Raw genomic sequence first — 17,384 nt, 5'->3', positions numbered from 1 at the left:
CATGCAAGGGCATGTTGCTGTTTTATGTTCACCCTGTTGTCCACCAGGACTCACAGGTCCTTCTCTGCTCTTGTGCAGCTCTTGCTGCTGGCTTCAAAATAGGAGTTAAGCCAGAGGAACTAGGTCAGCCAGCTGCAATAATCCCAGCACACTGTCTTCCACAAAGCTATTCTGGGTGACCACTGCATACCTGTGCCATTACAATGCTGCTGTCAGACCTGGTGGCTCTGGCCACAAAGGCTGCCCTGTTGTCCAGCATGGGAAGGGCAGGGCACCCCTTGATGAGCTGACACTGAGCTGTGGGACAGGTCAGTGGCAGGGAGAGAGCAGCAGCCAGTGCAACTCAGAGCATATTGCTGGGAATAGCTCATATTGTAATGAAAAACCACAACTTTATCAGCATTCCCCAAGATCCACATGAAGATTATCAATATTCGCCTGCTGTATTTCGAACTGCAACATACCATGTCCCTAAACAAGGCATATTCAGTGCATTTTTACTGTGAAACAAAACCTAATGCCCAGGGTGAGGCTGGACAGAGGGTGTGACCTTTACACAGATCAGATAGTGGCAGAGGTGGTGACAGAAGTTAATGCGAGCAGAAGCCACAGGTGAAAATCACAGAGAAGGAAAAAGTTCCCAAATGTGATGCATCACCCAGGATGGTTTGAAAGTGCCATTAGGCACCCAGCAGGATTTCTGGATAATGTGCTAGAGGCACTTACCCCTCTCAGTGGTAGGAGTCAGCATGCTGTTTCCTTAAGTGGTGCTGAAGACGAACCATGTGGTGTGGTTGTACTCCTCACCTGGCTGGAGGAGGGTGTTGGGGAACTGGGGCTGGGGAGAGGCAGCATCACATCAGGGACTGCGAGCACACACCATGCGACCAGAAGGGGTCACAAGGGCACAGCCACATCCCCTCAGCCTTCCTGGGGCAGTCCCCTGCAGCTCCCCTGGGTATTTCCTGCAGCAGTGCTTCACCACCAGTTACTTGCCAGCTGGCTGAGTGCATGAGTCCTCCCCAGGTTGAGTTCAGCCCCCGTGGGGAGGATGTGGCAAGGCCCTGGTGAGGCCTTCTGCTCTAGACTTGGCTCCTTGGGAAGCTGGGCTGTGTGGAACCAGTCCCCACTACACTGGCCAACCCCCGTCTAATGCTGCAGGATGCTGTGACCTGTGCCTGCCTCAGTTCTGGTGTCTACAAAGTGTCCCCTCACCAAACAGCTTCCATTCACATATTTAACACCCCAGAGACATGGGGAGCTGTGGTCCCATGCCACAGGACCCAAGCAGCTCCCACGGGCTGGGGTGACAGCTCACCTTGTTGACGGCATCAGGCCAGTTCTGGGTTTCCAGGCAGAAAGCTGAGTGCTTGGGGTACCTAACGGTGCCTTTGCCCTTCAAGGAGCCATCCAGGAAGTTCCCAGTGTAAAACTGGATGCCAGGCTGGGTGGTATGAACCTCCATGGTCCTGCCAGTGGGCGGGTGGTGAGCCCTGTGGGGGGTAATGCTGCTGGAGTATGCCAAGGGGCTGGCCGAACAGGTGCCCTGTGGCTCCATGATTGGGAGACTCCTGCCAAGGCCCCAGCCTACCTGCCTGCAAGGCGTCGAGCCTGCACTTGCTGCAGGCAGAAGTTGTGGTCGAAGCCATCCAGGCAAAACTTCTGCAAGTGCTTCCCCAGGACCACAGGCTGCCGGAGATCGAAGCCGGTACCCTGCACTGCGGTGACTTCCCCTGGGCAAGGAGGACAGCAGCGTCAGCCACTCATCCACGTGCCAGCAAACACCTGTGGTGCTGGCCCCTGTGCAGGGTTCATAGAATTATAAAATAGTTTGGGTTTGAAGGGACCCTCAAAGGTCATCTAGTCCAACTCTCCTGCAATGAGCAGGGACATCTTCAACCAGATCAGGTTACTCAGAGCCCCGTCCAGCCTGGCCTTGAATGTTTCCAGGGATGGGGCATCTACCTCTCTAGGCAACCTGTGCCAGTGCTCCACCACCCCCATTGGAAAAGTTTCTTCCTTATGTCTAGCCTGAACCTCCCCTCCTTTAGTTTAAAACCATTACTCCTTGTCCTGTCACAACACAACAATTTTAATCTATTTTAGATTTTTTCAAAACTTAAGCCAAACACAGCTGCTTTTTTTTTTTAACAATGCCTTTCATTCTTAGAAACAATAAAACTTGGCATCAGATTGATTTTGAAATTATGTCAACTCTTACTGCACCTCAGCAGAGTTGCTTACGTGGTTGGAGGGTTGGATCAAGTCACCCAAAGAAGGGGCCCCCTTGTCAGCAGTGGGACTGTTGTCAAGTGCATGTGGTTCAGTGCTTGCTCTCCTGTGTGTACAGGGAACATGTTCTCTGTCCCAGCTTGTTCAGATTATTTAATTTAGTGGCTTGATCATTTATGGGATGGAACAGAGTGGAAGTGGTGGGGGAAAAAAAACAAAACTAGAAAGCCTTGTTTCTGTTCTGCTTTTTATCCCCAGAATCAAGACTGGGTACAAGAGGCTGTCAACTTGCTTCTCCATACTGAGGCTGAAGACAGCAGCAATATCACCTTTGTTTAATTAACCTGCTTAGCATGCAAAACATGCTGTTTCCTTAACTGGCTTTCGTCATTTAGCCATGCAGAGCATTCAAGACAGGAAAGAAAAGTCTTGGTTTTATGTGGCCTCGCAGCCAGTAGTGCAAGCTCTCCCATCCTGATGAGGGGAAGGACAATGCTGGGCTCTCAAGCATCAGAGATTACAGCAGCCCTAGAGCTCCATGCTGCCTGGCAGCTGCCCTCCAGATCAGGGAGCGTGACCATGTCCAGGTGTACCACTGCTTTTATCAACAGCAGCCCTGTGCCTGGAGCATGCTGCTTGCATCTCCCACATTTTACTGAGGCTTAAGAAAAGAATTCTCCTGCTTTCTGTGGACTTTGGGCATCAGCTGATCTTATGGAAATAAGATCTGTAGAAGTAAGACCTTGACATCACATGGAAAATCCCAGTAGAGAAGTGTGATAAGGCCGAATACTGCTGAAGGAAGCAAAGCAGACAAACCTCAGGCCACTCTCAGCTCTCAAAGTGCTGAGTGACTCTCTCTGGTCAGGAACAATGGCCCTGGGAATAATGGATTGGCCTGCAGGGAAATGCTGGCCAAACGGACCCAGAGGCACATGCGTTGGTTCTGTGTTATAGGTAACTTGTCTCCTGGATGTGCCACTTGGACTCAAGTTGCAGCCTTGCATCCCACTTGCCTCTGGCCCCATCTCCTGCTGCTCCTGCCTGCGCTCCCTGGATGGATCTTGGTCTATGCCCTCTCCAGGTCTGGGGCTGGTGACGGACCCTGTTACCAGCATCCGGCTCTGCTCACTCTGCTCAGGTGCTGTAGGACTGTGCCCATGGGTGAGGGCCCTACTGTGCCTGGGCTCCCTGGGTCCTGGTGTGTCCCCTTGCTGGGCTGTGCAGTTCCCTGGTATCCACAATCTGTAAGACTGTCTCCACCATGTGCCGCAGGTCTTGTGCCACTCACCAGTAGGGATGTTGGTGTCGTCCACAGGCAGGTAGGAATCTGCTTCAATAGAGATCTCATGGTCGTAGATATCCTGTGAGCCCTGCAGGAGTATATAAAATACAGGCATTCCTGCTGCGGCCATTCCACCATTCCAACAGCCCTAAGCACACCCGGGAAGTGACTGAAAATGGCGGTGCTACAGCTGATCTAGTAGTGGCTGTGGAACCTCCTGGACATCATCCTACCTTGACCTTGGGCACAGGACAAAGGTACCAGCAGAGGCAAAAAACTGCATGGGACCTTGGAGCTGTAAATCCTGCAGGTCTGATACTATCAGTAGGAACTTGCACCTTGCCAAGCACTGCCACCCTGCAGATCAACCAGTCCCACAACACACTGGTTGCTGAGCACACAGAGATGAGCAAAAGGGGAAGGAAGCGAGTATGGGGAAGTGCAACCTATCCTCCTGGCTCATCTCCTGCAGCGTGGAGGGTTGCACTCCTCTTGCTCTCCCGCAGCCTCGGAGATGCTGTCAGGGAACCTGCTGGGCTGGAAGGGGAGCATGATCAAAACTGAGCTTGCATATCACTGTCTAATCTGAGCAGCAATTTCATGCCCAAACGTCTCTTGTTCCTCTGGAAACACGCCTGAGTCGCATACTGTAGGTGTTGGTATTACTGCACTACTGGGGGACAAACGGAGGGTAAAATAACTGCACAGCCATTAGTGGGGCAGTAGCCTGAGCAGACCTGCTGCATGGAGGGGCTGAGATGTCTCTCACTAACACTTCTAAATGTCTTAGTCTCACAGCCAACTGTGACTGCAGCATCCCATCCTATTGCTCTGCCCAGCAACATTTTATTTCCCTGATCCTTTTCCTCCAAGCCCAGTTATAGACAGGGTGAGACTAAAATGCAGCTGCAATACAGTGCCTGTCTAGTTGGCAGGACACTGGACTGGTGTGTGGGAGCCCTTTGCACCCTGCTACTGCCCCGCGCTGCAACCTTGGCTGCCTCACATCCCCTTTCCATGATGTTTCTCCTCTCCATTTTGACCTGGGTGTTTCGGAGCTGCACTGACTCTGGCTGGCACTACAGGCCCTGATCTCAGCTGCAAGATCCATGCAAGAGTTCATTATGTTATCTCAGAAGCGCCAACAGAAGGCAGCTAAGAAATGCCAGTCCATTACTAGGGCATACCAGTTCTGCACCTCCTCTGTAATCTTCCCAAGGGAGTTGGAGAGATTGAAACTTCCCAGTTACACACAAAAGGAGAGTTAATATTCATGATGGGCTGTCTTTGTTTATGATGCACTGGGATAATGCATCCTCAGTTGGGGTCTATGTGATTCAGCCCTGTCCCAGCTCATAGGCTGCTTGAAGCCCATGATGCACAGATGCAACCCCCATTGCTGTATCCCCAGACCAGCATGTTGGTCCAAATGATCCCATGGGAAACCTGTGGGTCCCCAGGCTTCCTTCCCCTGCATAGTGTCCCTCCATGGGCTTCATCTCCCCATGCTTACCTGCCCTGCAAGGTTGAAGTATGCATGGTTTGTCAGGTTGATGGGTGTTGTCTTGCTGGTCTGGGCTCGATAGTTGATGGCCAGCTCCCCACCACTCAGCATGTAGGTCACCCAGACTTTCAGGTCACCGGGGTAGCCTTCCTCACCATCAGGGCTGAGCCGGTAGAAGCAGACGCCATTCGGGAGGACCTCGGGGCTCCAGAGAACCTGCAAGGAGCGTGCCATGGATGGGACAGTAATGGGAAACATGGTGCCCTTCTCTCTCGACCCAAGGGACAAAAGGTACTCAAGGAATAATACACAAAACCAAATAATTTTTCAATCATCTTTCCTGCCCTTACTCCTAGAAGAAAAAAAAGTCCAAACCATCTTCTTCTCCCTATGAAGAACTAAAAATCAATATGACCTTGTTGAAAAAGGGAAGCGTGAGAAAACACAAGCACTAGTCTGCTCTTTGTTCAGCCAGGGCCAGCAGCAGTAAACAAGTTTTCCACTGAGCAGCCAAACAAATAAGGCAGTTTGCTTTGATGGGAGTCTGTCCATGTTTAAGAGGGTCCATGTATTTGATTTTTGTCCTGCAGCTGGACTTATTCCCCCTCCCATAGATCTCCTGGTGTGCAACATCACCTCAGCAAGCTGCCAGAACACTGTAAATTTAGCTGCTCAGGCAGCATGTTTGACCTTGGCTATGGATCTGATGCTAAGCAGATGTGTCTCCACTTGCAGGACAGATGCGTGACAAAAGGTGAGGTGCTCTGGCTCTGGAACTTTGCATTTACTTAAGGAATAGTCACTATCTAACCAAAGAGGACAGATCTAGGGGTAGGGACTAGATAACAATTTTGAGATGGCCCCTTTATGTCCTATGCAGAGATCGCAAACAGAAGGCACTTGTCAAAAGCCAACATTTTCACCAAATGTGGGAACTGAGGGTGCCAAACGTGATAACCAGGCTGCCGAGCAGGTCCTCCTGCACCAACTACAATTTGACTGCAGCTGTCACTGCTATGGGGACACTGTGTTTTTTGATGTGCATGTCTATTTAAGTTATTCAAAGGAAAAGGCTATTAAAGGCCAGTAAGCATACAGATACCACTATTTTTAAAACTAAGAGTCCCCCAGTTCCCCAGCAGTGTGGCTGCAAGCTTCCATGTCACCAGACCATAGACTGACTGCAGCACCGAGGTCTCTAAGATCTGGAAAAACCCACAAGATGGCCAAGACAGTCACAGCCAAGCGTGTCTTGTTTTTGTTAGAGCTGACCACAGCTCTCTGCACAGTGACCATCACCTGGCTGGAGGAGATCTTGAGCAGGTGCTGAAGCATGTCCCGTGGCCAGAGGACAGAAAGCCCTGGTGGAGAGGTGTCACTGCCTTGTCCCCACCAAGCTGGGGTGCCTTCAGCAAGCAAGGGGAAGAAGCAGAAGAAGAGATCACATCACCTGCCTGCAGAAGACAGCCTGGAAACCCTGGGTGCAAAGGAGTGCATGTTTTCAGCTCCAGCTCACGGGGCTCAGGGTATATAAATAAATTTTAAACCAAATTGTCCTCTTCAGGGGTACAACAGCCACATCATCCCAGTACTCCCTTTTTTCCTGAGGCTGCTGAGGAGAGTTTGATCCTGATCTGAGGCCAGTTCACATTGCACTGCTCAGAAGTGAACTTTTTTCCAGACACTCTGAATTTTTCCCTGTCAGCCTGGATGTCCTTTCACAAAACAAAATATTAACCCAGGAATGCAGCTGCAGTAGCACACTCAAATAAGTTCCTCTGGGAAAACGCTGAGGGAGCTGGGTCTCTTTAGTTTGGAGGAGACTGAGGGGTGACCTCATTAATGTTTATAAATATATAAAGGGTGAGTGTCACAAGGATGGAGCCAGGCTCTTCTCAGTGACAAACAATGGTAAGACACGGGACAATGGGTATAAACACAAACATAAGAGGTTCCACTTAAATTTGAGAAGAAACTTCTTCACAGTGAGGGTGACGGAGCACTGGAACAGGCTGCTCAGGGATGTTTTGGAGTCTCCTTCTCTGGAGACATTCAAAACCCACCTGGACACATTCCTGTGTAGCCCCGTCTAGATGTTCCCGCTCTGGCAGGGGGATTGGACTGGATGATCTTTTGAGGTCCCTTCCAATCCCTGACATTCTGTGATTCTGTGATCATCTACTTGCTGGTTAAAAATGCAGCTGATCTGACAAAGTCCAAGGTTTCAGAGACTTGTGAACCTGCTATACAATCAGTAGGGTTACCAGTAAGGCTTTTGAGAGAGGAGATTCTCTGCTGCTCTTACCACTGTTAGCGCATGGATGGTATCTGGACTTCAGCAGCAGCTCTTGGGTGAAGATAGGAAGAGTTGAGTGCCCTGGGGCAAGGGAAAGGTTATTTTGTCTCAGGAGGTGACAGGGAAGGGCTGGGGAGGGGACACAGTGATGCTGAGGCATTTTGCAGGCCTGATCTAGTCACCCACTGCTGTGAGTCAGAGCAAGAGCCCAGGGTAAGCTGTCACTGCGATGAAAGCATCATGGAAGGGGGTAATGCAATAACTTCACTGAACCCACAGCACCACCCTGTTCTCCCTGTGCTCAAAAGAACTGTCAAAAGCAAACAGCATTGAGTTTCTGCAAACCCAGGGCCTTGTGACTCTGGGAGAAACTATGGGCAGATAACAGCCTCGAAACCGCAGGCGTGAATGAGTCTGCATGGATCACTGCTCCCCAGGAAACTTTCCTTTGGCACTGGGACAACTGCATCACCAACTCCAGGTCAGTGCGGCTGGCACCTCGGGAGCCTCCATTGTGCATGAAGCTGCATCCTCACCACCACGTCCAGACCCAGGCACTGCGGGAGCAGCACCTTGCCCCAGGACAACCCCATCAGAATTGGGCTCATAAGGCCCCAGGGCTCGTAATGCAGAAGAAACACAGCAACCCTGGGTGGGTGTATTGATCTGCTGGAGTGTATGAAGGTTCTACAGAGGGATCTGGACTGTCTGGATTGATGGGCTGAGGCCAGTTTTATGACATTCAACAAGGTCATCAATCCAGCCAGTCCAGATCCCTCTGTAGAGCCTTCTGGGTCCTGCACTTGGGTCATAACAACCCCATGCAACGCTACAGGCTTGGGGAAGAATCGCTGGAAAAGGATCTGTGGTGTTGTTTGACAGTTGGCTGAATATGAGCCACCAGTGTGCCCAGGTGGCCAAGAAGGCCAATAACTTCCTGCTGTGTTTCAATAATAGTGTGGCCAGCAGGACCAGGGCAGTGACTGTCCCCCTGTACTCAGCACTGGTGAGGCTGCACCTTGAATACTGTGTTCAGTTTGGGTCCCTTCACTACAACACAGACATTGAGGTGCTGGAGGAGAGAGTTCAGAGAAGGGCAATAAAGCTGGTGAAGGGTCTGGAGCACAAGTCTGAATGTGGAGTGGCTGAGGGAACTGGGGCTGTTCAGCCTGGAGAAAAGGAGGCTGAGGGGAGACCTTATCACTGTCTACAACTACGTGAAAGGAGCTTGTAGCATGGAGGGGGTTGGTCTCTACTCCCAAGTAGCCAAGTGACAGGACAAGTGGAAATGGCCTCAAGTTGGATATTAGGAAAAATTTCTTCCTGAAGACATAATATCCTCCACCATAACCCCACAGGCTGTGTGCCAGAGAACACCGGGACCCATCAGCCTGATTTTTACCTTGTCAAATCCTTTGGCTCCTCCATGCAGGCTGTTGGGCCCATTGTTGAGGAACAGCTGATACTCCTTCCCATCCACAGCGAACCTCCCTTTCGCAATCCTGTTGGCAACACGTCCCACAACAGCACCGAAGTAGGGGTGCTTCCCGATGTAACCTGGCCAGACAAACAGCATGCAGTTAAATGGAAGGATTGCTCAAGGACCCAGAGGTGTCTCTCTCTGCTTTCCCCCATTACTAAATAGGTGACTGCAGTCCCAGCATTTCACAGGACACACAGCTCACTAGTCACGTGCATCTTTTATTAAAACAGCCTTATGGGGTCTTTTATCCTCTGCAGATTTGCAGAAAAGGCCTCTGTCACTGCCGGTTAAAGCGTGACACAGAGCCACCCAATTAAAGAGGCAATCCAGAGCCACCAGTGCCCCATTCCCTGCCCACCACAGGACAGGCAGCAGGAGTTGTATTTATTCAGCCCACAATTTGGAGGGACCCTTAGAAGCTGATCATGTGGCAATAAAACAGAAAATAATTTTTAAATTGCCTGATTATATTTTTTTTTTTTTTAAGAAACAGATTTAGACCCACCTTGCAAAGTGTCAAAGCCTAGGACAACATCTGAAAACTCTCCATCCCTGCCTTTTGTCTCCAGAGCAGCGATTATGCACCCTAAGGACAGGATCTCCACTTTCACGCTGTCCGACTTTAACACGAACTTTTCCACCACTCCTCCTCCTTCCTCCTGGGGCATCTGCCCGAACACCTCCCGCTTAACTTCGGTCATTGCTCCCCAAAATTTGTCCCTCCGCACCGCCGGTAGCGAAGGACGCTGAGGAGGAAGCAACGGTGGCCGGGAGCAAAGGCCAGTCCAGACACCAGTCACCACAACCGCATGATGGCGGCCCCGGGCTGGGAAGAGTCACGCCGGACAACAGCCACCCCGGCCCGGCCCAGCCAGCGCAGCCGCGGAGGGCGGGGGCGGAGCCTGGGGAGGTGCTGAGGATGTCACAGAGTCACAGAATGGTTGGGGTTGGAACGGATCGCTGGAGATCATCACGTCCAACCCACCTGCTAAAGCAGGTCCCCTGAGAGCTGCGGAATGTCCCTGGAAGGCAATGGCCATCAGGGCCTCCTGGGCTGGGGGTTATGGAGGAAGGAAGGAAGGTGCTGTGGGAGGACACCTGGGAGTTCTGGTGGGCAACAGGGTGACCATGAGCCAGCAACGTGCCCCTGTGACCAAGACGGCCAATGGTACATGGGGTGCATTAAGAAGAGTGTGGCCAGCAGGTCAAAGGATGTTCTCCTCCACCTCTCTCTACCTCTGCTCTGCCCTGGTGAGGCCACATCTGCAGTACTGTGGCCAGTTCTGGGCTCCCCAGTTTAAGAAGGACATGGAATTATTGGAAAAACTCTAGTGGAGAGCTACAAAGATGATTAGGGGACTGGAGCATCTTTCTTATGAGGGAAGATTGAGAGAGCTGGGTCTGTTCAGCCTGGAGAAGAGAAGGCTAAGAGGGGATCTTATTTATGCTTATAAAAATCTCAAGAGTGGGTGTCAAGAGGATGGGACCAGACTTTTCAGTGGTACCCAACAATAGGATGAGGGGTAATGGGTATTGACCGAAGCATAAGGAGAACATGAGGAGAAACTTCTCTGAGGGTGAACGAGCCCTGGAACAGGCTGCCCAGAGAGGTTGTGGAGTCTGCTTCTCTGGAGACATTCTAAACCTGGCTGGACGCATTCCTGTGCGATCTGTTCTGGGTGAACCTGCTTTAGCAAACCCCCTTCCAAACACAACCATTCTGTGATTCTGTAACAGAGGACCACCACAAAAAGCCCTTCTCCCCCACTGCCATGACACCACCATAGATTTCATGGCCCTTGCAAAGTATGTCATGACAAAATGCAGTTTTGTCCCTTTATGCCCCCCACTTTTAGCCCCTCCAGAAGGGGCACAAGGCAGGTCTAGCTCCTTCTGACAAAACTGTAAATTTGGCTTAGGGCATTTGCTGGCCAGGTGTTTTTCTCAAAGTCACATTCACATGGCCCTGACCTAGACTCCATTAAAAAATCATCATCTTTTGAAATATCACCGACTTTTGTCTCTGTCAGGTCTTTGCAGGCAATTTCAGGCTGTGGGAAAACCCTAGCAATGTTTAAGTAATGTGTAATGCGCATATTTGATGTCTCTTGGCAAGGCTCAAATGTGAGGTAAAATAAATTCACTACAATTTGATATTGTTATATTTTTGTAAGGGCCCATTTTCAGAATTTGTTCAAAAACCAATAATCCCAGGAACCACCACCAAAAATCCTCAGTCAGCCAGTGGTTGCTAAATATTAATTTCCAATGTGGCAAATCAGCTTTAGAGAAGACAAACTATGGATTTCAAGCTGACACAGAAACAAAACCTCCCATCCGTGGATGAGCAGAAGTGGTTTTGAAACCTGCACTTCGTTAACTACAGCCTGCTGTTTGCAGTGTAACACAAATGCTGTTCCACTGTTTCCTTCTGCACCTTCACAACTAGTACTCTCTGTCTGAAAACAGCATTGCAAGTAAACATGCCTTTTACAGCTCATCAATACCAGCTCCCATTTGAAACCTGCCACAGAGCAGCACAAACTCTGTTTGGAGCAAGGAAGGCTCCTGGCAGGTGGGAGAGAGGGAAGCGACATTTATAACCCATTCATTAAGTGTTTTCACATGGAAAACATTCCCAGAAGCTCAGTCCTTGGCTCCCTCAACATGTCTCTCTTAACTTGCTTCTCCAGACATAGGAAGCATTTCTGCTTCACAAAAACAGGTTTTCATTATGGGCTTTTTTTGTTGGTTGGTGGTGGTTTGGGTTTGTTGTTGTTGTTGTTTTGGTGTTTTGTGGTTTCGTTTGTTTGTTTGTTGTTGTGTTTATTTGTTTGTTTTAACCACAATAGAAAATGCCATTTTGATTTACTTCTCTGATTCACACCAGAGAATATCCAGAGCCAACTCTTTGTCTGATACAATAGTTATGCATACTCTTCCATTTTCTCATATAGCTTCACAGGTGCAAGATCACTCAAGCCCCAGTGACATATAAGACTGTGCAGGTGCAAAAGCAATACCACAGACAAATCTGTTCATGAACCATCCACCCAGTTCTCAAGCTGACAAATCAGAAAAGAAACGAGCTTATACAAGATGGACTCTTTGCACAATACAGTAAGGGCAGTGAAGCAACATCAGCTTCAGGATCTGAACAAGGTATTTCAAGAGTCCTGCTTCATTACCTAGAGGATTTCTCATAGTTTGCCTTTGTGTATGTCTTACCTGTCTGCCTCTGGTGAATGGGGAAGGCAGACAAGAGGAAGAGGCAGAATACAAGCAAGTTGTGTTCGGCATCTCACTACACTGGATTTTCTTTTTGGTCATTCATTTTCCTAAGAGAGAGTTTGTTTCAGGCCTTACTCACTGTGGCATTGAGTTTTTATTACAATGAGGGTCAAATGCAAGCTCCTTGCATTTTTCTTTTCTTCCCAGAAAAAAAATGCAGTACTGGGCCTGAACGTTCCTGACACTGGCATCAGGGCACTTCCACAGCCAGTGAGTGTTCAGAAACACTTGCTGCACATCTCCAGGAATTTTATTTCACTTCTCTGCCTTGTGGCTCTGCACAAGTAGCATATTCCCCTCCATATTCTCCTCACTTTCACTGAAAAGGTACCGCATCGGCCTTTTGCAACCCATAGCCCAAAACATTTCTGAGGATTTATCCACCCTGTCACAGCCAGTGACCCTGCAGGTATAGCAGAGGCATGGCAGGAAGGCAGGTTATGTGCTGCCCAGAAGCCTGGCCCTAGCTCCTCTAAACCAGACAAGGAATTTATGTTTAGTAGCAAAGGTGAACTGGGAAGTGAGCCTGTGAGTGAATGGTCCTGTTTTTCCCCCACCAAAAAGCTAGTAAAAAGGCACACTGTAAAAAAGAACAGTTTGGATTTTTTTGATTTTTTTTTTTTTTTAATTTGAGAGAGAGCCATTTAATACACTGTCAACTGCCATCAGAAAATAAACTTGTTATGAAAAGAATTACAGAGGAGAATATTTCCCTGGGATCAGCAGCTTAGAAATTCCAGGTGTTACAGGGCAGCTATCATTTTGCAAAGTAGAAGCAAGGCATTGGATTTTACATGTGCTTGTTCTATTTTCTTATGGATGCTTTATTTTTATGCTTTTTTTCAGATGCTTTTCTTTAATCCAAAACAAAGTGACTTTGCTTAAAAGGCTAGAGACAATCAAAACTCTCTGTCCTACAGTACCTACTATCACAAGATACTTAAGCAATGGCCAATGACTACAGTTGCCCAAGAAGCTTCCTTATTCACTGACAGCAACGGTAACATACCAGCGCTGCAGCTGCAGATGGGGTCTGTCAGGGCTGGTTGCTGCACAGACACAGAAAAGAACGCAGACATCACTTGTTACACCCTCCAGCATTACATGATTGTAATTAAATCCCCTTTTTCCAGCAAACTTTGTGTAAGCCTGCAGGGATGAGCTGGTACTGAAGCCTGCAGAGTTTGCATCAGTACACGGAACAGTAGGGGAGACATTCCCCTCACCATTTCATTGTCTGTTTATTTAATGTATCTTCAGCTCTGCTGGGTACTTCCCTGCACACAGGCTTGAAGTGGAGCCTGTGCCTTTTTTTTTGCTTCATCTTTTCAGGGGCAAATATGCTGAGCCATTGATTAGGTTATTTTAGGATCATGGCACAGTACAATTGTTTGTGGTTCTGTCAGTCATTTATCAGGAGCCAGTTACACATGTTTTAAACAGCTCTTAAAAAAACACAGCTAGCCGAGAACACTTTACACAGTACATTTCACATGTGCCTTTGTGTGCAAATTGTGTGTCAGTAGCAGCCAAAAAGCTGTTCGGATATGTTGGTTGCTATAGTAATTACTTTCATTGGGAACTAAAATAACAGTTTACAGCTCCTGCAGCTTGCTGTTGTGTAGGCTGCCTTGAAGCAGAGACACTTCCATTTTGTTTTGGAGGGGGTTGGGGACTATAACGAACGCTGAGAGACAGACTTTCCTTTCTGTGCTTGTGCAGCTAATTTTGAATTTAACCTTTGTAGAGGATGTGTCATGGGTCTAAAGGTTCAAAAATAAAAGCAGCATATGAAATGGTAGGACAGCCTTATAACCAAGGTTTCTGATGGGGATGAAGACTTGGATGTGATTTCCATTTCTGTTACTGGAAACTGGTAGGAAGGGGACTGAGGGTCATTCTCTGAGACTGATTTTCAGTGCTGAGGGCCCTACAAAGCCATGGGTGGAGGGCTTGCAGGAGTTTAAGTGCCTAAGCAAGTCAAGTGGGAACATGACAAGGAAGACAGCTCTGCATCATTCAACATCTTTTTCACTGGTGATGGCACTGGTGAAGTAGCTGCTGTACGGACCTGCAGCTCTGGAGAGGGTAAGGGGTCTCACTGTGGACAGTGTTTTGCCTTTCAGAGAAATCTCACAGCTGGCACACACCAGCACCTCCCTCCATCTGCACGCACAGAACATTTCTGAGTGACATGTTAAATTGTGGTCCTGTGGGCTGTGTGACTTTTGCTTGAAACGGTGCTGTGCAGAAGCATTTCCCAGCAATAGAACAAGCTCTGTGCTCATGGCTCTCATGAAGGAGGTACTGAACGAGCCTGGCCTGACGAGATGTCGATTTTTGTGCAGCTTTCAGCCAGGTAGGGTTGGCACTTGTATCTGCCAAAGAAGCAGAAGAGAGGCAGGGGCAAGTGTCACAAGAGATGATCAGACCGATTGCCTGCCTGCATCAAGAAGCAGCTGCAGGGCCACTGCAGCTCAGATTCATGACTCACATGAGTTGACCTACATAGAGTCCCAGCACCAGCAGCAAGTACCAGTTTGGTTTTGCAGACAGAGACCGGAAAAGGGGGTGGTGGATATAAAAAAGAGCTCAGAGAAGGGGGCAAGGTGAGCTAGGATGAAAGGAGACAAAAAACCAAATAGGGAAAGTGTTTTGCCTCACAATGCTGTCCTAGAAAATTTGCTCTCAGATATGTACCTGGCTGCATTGGCAACTGGCAGGGAGATGCCAAAGGGAGATAAAAGAACTGCATCGTCGGCTAAAGGCTGCAAACATGAACAACAGTTCCTGTTTGAATAACAGCAACACACAAAGATGCAGGGAGGAAGGGTGTTTGGGGAAACCACAGGACAAAACTGGGCCTTCAGATGTGAGGGCGGTGTGCTTGCCTTGCAGGCAGCAGGTGATAATAACTTATCTTATGTGCAGATGCCCCAGATCCCCACCCCCTACAAATTTAGGCATAGCATACATACAGGTTTTATGCCTATGTATATTCTAGGGAGCACTTTGAAGAAATATCAGCTTTGCTAATTCCTTATTCCAAGCTATTTTTCTTTCTGCAATTTTATGCTCCTGAAGTGTAATGCTTTACCCACAGAGTTAAAGCAGCCTCGCGGGAAGTTATATGAGCATCCCCCTTCTCCCCAGGCCATGCTGAATAAAGCACCCTTTGGCATGCCTGCGTATACTTAAATGAGGCTTGTATCTAAAACCACTGGTACAACAGGCCCAGCTCTGGAGCCCTCAGTACAGGAAAGACATGGACCTGTTGGAGAGGGGCCAGAGGAGGCCACAAAAATGATCAGAGGGCTGGAATAGCTCTGCTGTGAGGACAGGCTGAGAGAGTTGCGGTTGTTCAGCCTGGAGAAGAGGAGGCTCCAGGGAGACCTTATTGGGGCCTTTCAGTGCTTAAAAGGGGCCTATAAGAAAGATGAGGACAGACATTTTAGCAGGGCCTGGAGTGATAGGACAAGAGGTTTTAAGACTAAAAGATGGGAGATTCAGGCTAGACATGAGGAAGAAATTTTTTCCAATGAGGGTGGTGGAACACTGTCCCAGGTTGCCCAGAGAGGTGGGAGATGCCCCATCCCTGGTAACATTCAAGGCCATGCTGGACGGGACTCTGAGCAACCTGATCTGGTTGAAGATGTCCCTGCTCATGGCAGGGGGTTTGGACTAGATGAGCTTTGAAGGTCCCTTCCAACCCAAACTATTCTATGATTCTATGAACTAAAGCCAGATAACTTTTTGTGGAGGAACAGCCATGGAAAGATGCTGACCTTGCAGTGAACGATAGTTCAAGACTGCTCTGACGACCAAGCCACGGCCCATGTACTTGCACAGACGTCCTGGTGCCCTGTGGAGGCCAGGAGAGCCTGGCCAAGCTGGCCATGGGGGACACAGGGACTCAGCCCACTCACCTGTCCCTCCAGCCTGGGGCAGACATGTGTGCCTAGCCCACAGCTTACACCAGGTTGATGGGAAGTCAAGAGAACATGGTTTTGGTGTTCCTAGGCCCTCTTCCCCCTCACAGTGTGGATGTAGCCAAGATTACTTGTATAGTGCCTCTAAGGATAATGCTTAAAGATCACAGAAATCCCAGGGTAAAACAGGATTATGGACTTTGTCAAGGAAACTCCCCAAAAAAATGATACTGGAAATTTGGAAATGCTTCATTGCAAGGACTCACAGCTCTTTTTTTCTTTTTTTTCTTTTTTTTTTCTTTTAAAATGATCGGAGAGCCAAACTTTTAATTCACAACAGTCCAATTGTGCAGGTTTCAGCTATGAGAACATTTAAAGTGTCTGTTCTGTATTAAACTTGTTGTGCTAAGTTTTCTGCTATTGTATCAGAAAATTTGGCTGCATTTTTAGCCCTCGTAGATTGTGGGGTACCAAAATCTTTTAAAATTGTTCCTGAAGCACTCCAGTAGAAACAACATTTGAGATGAAAAATCCGAAATGCAAGGCGGGAAAAGTATTTCTCTACCAAGAAGCTTTAAGAAACAAAAATGTAAATAGAAAGGCATATGAAGATAAAATTTCACAATCAATCCAATGTATTACCTGATTCTATAGATTATTGGCCAACAACTGCAGTTTTAGCAGAGTAAGAAAATTTGTTTCTTTACCCCAAATGGGGCCAGATATGGCAGAATCATGGCTTTCCTTAAACAGGAAATCTGCAGCCATCATGATTACTTAAAATTATAATTAAAAACATGATGCAAGTATGAGATACAGTCTAAAGTTACCACAAGGCAAACAAAACAATTTAGACTGTCTTTTTTTAACCACAAAAAAAAAAACCACCTGATTTTTAAGCCATGGTTTGGAGAGAGCAGGACAGGGCTAATTCATGACTTTTGATTTCTCAATGGGCAGTACAGATCTAAAGAATGATTTATGAGACTGTGGCTGGACCACTAGATTTCTCTTTAAGTTGAGAGTAAATTTTTTTATTCATTATTTGATATTTTACATTTGTAATGAGTTGCTCATGTGTGACAACCTTGAAGCACTCCCCACATCCCAATTAAAACAAAACATGATATTATGCCTTAAACATCTATTTTTTTATCCTTTGGGTGGAAAAGATAGATGGCAGACACCTTGTCTTTTCTTTCCCAAGGTTTTGCAAAAGATTTTTAAGATAGAGGCAATTAACAGTGTTGATGTTAAGGCCTCGTGGCCTAATTGGGGTGATAGAGATGAACCACCTGGCAGACAACTAACTACCAGAAGAAACCACAAACCAACACCTACACCTGCTAGGCAAAACAACTCAC

The 17,384-nt window shown here is 48.1% G+C and overlaps 1 protein-coding gene across 1 annotated transcript; it reads right to left on the bottom strand.

The window, feature by feature from the left end:
- Positions 1 to 760: 760 nt before the first annotated feature.
- Positions 761 to 9,702, bottom strand: GALM (galactose mutarotase; the record flags this gene model as incomplete). The annotated part of the gene is made up of 7 exons (XM_080341499.1): positions 9,306 to 9,702; positions 8,720 to 8,874; positions 5,031 to 5,237; positions 3,524 to 3,605; positions 1,592 to 1,733; positions 1,319 to 1,493; positions 761 to 838 (listed from the first exon to the last, which is right to left on the bottom strand). The coding sequence occupies exons 1-7, from the start codon at positions 9,499 to 9,501 to the stop codon at positions 761 to 763; spliced, it is 1,035 nt and encodes a 344-aa protein (XP_080197625.1). The 5' UTR covers positions 9,502 to 9,702.
- Between the last annotated feature and the right edge of the window lie 7,682 nt (positions 9,703 to 17,384).

This window comes from Nesoenas mayeri (assembly GCF_963082525.1).
Source record: "Nesoenas mayeri genome assembly, chromosome: 3".
NCBI classification, from domain to species: Eukaryota; Metazoa; Chordata; class Aves; order Columbiformes; family Columbidae; genus Nesoenas; species Nesoenas mayeri.
Note: the sequence above shows the minus strand (reverse complement) of the source record. Positions and strands in the feature narration are given on the sequence as shown.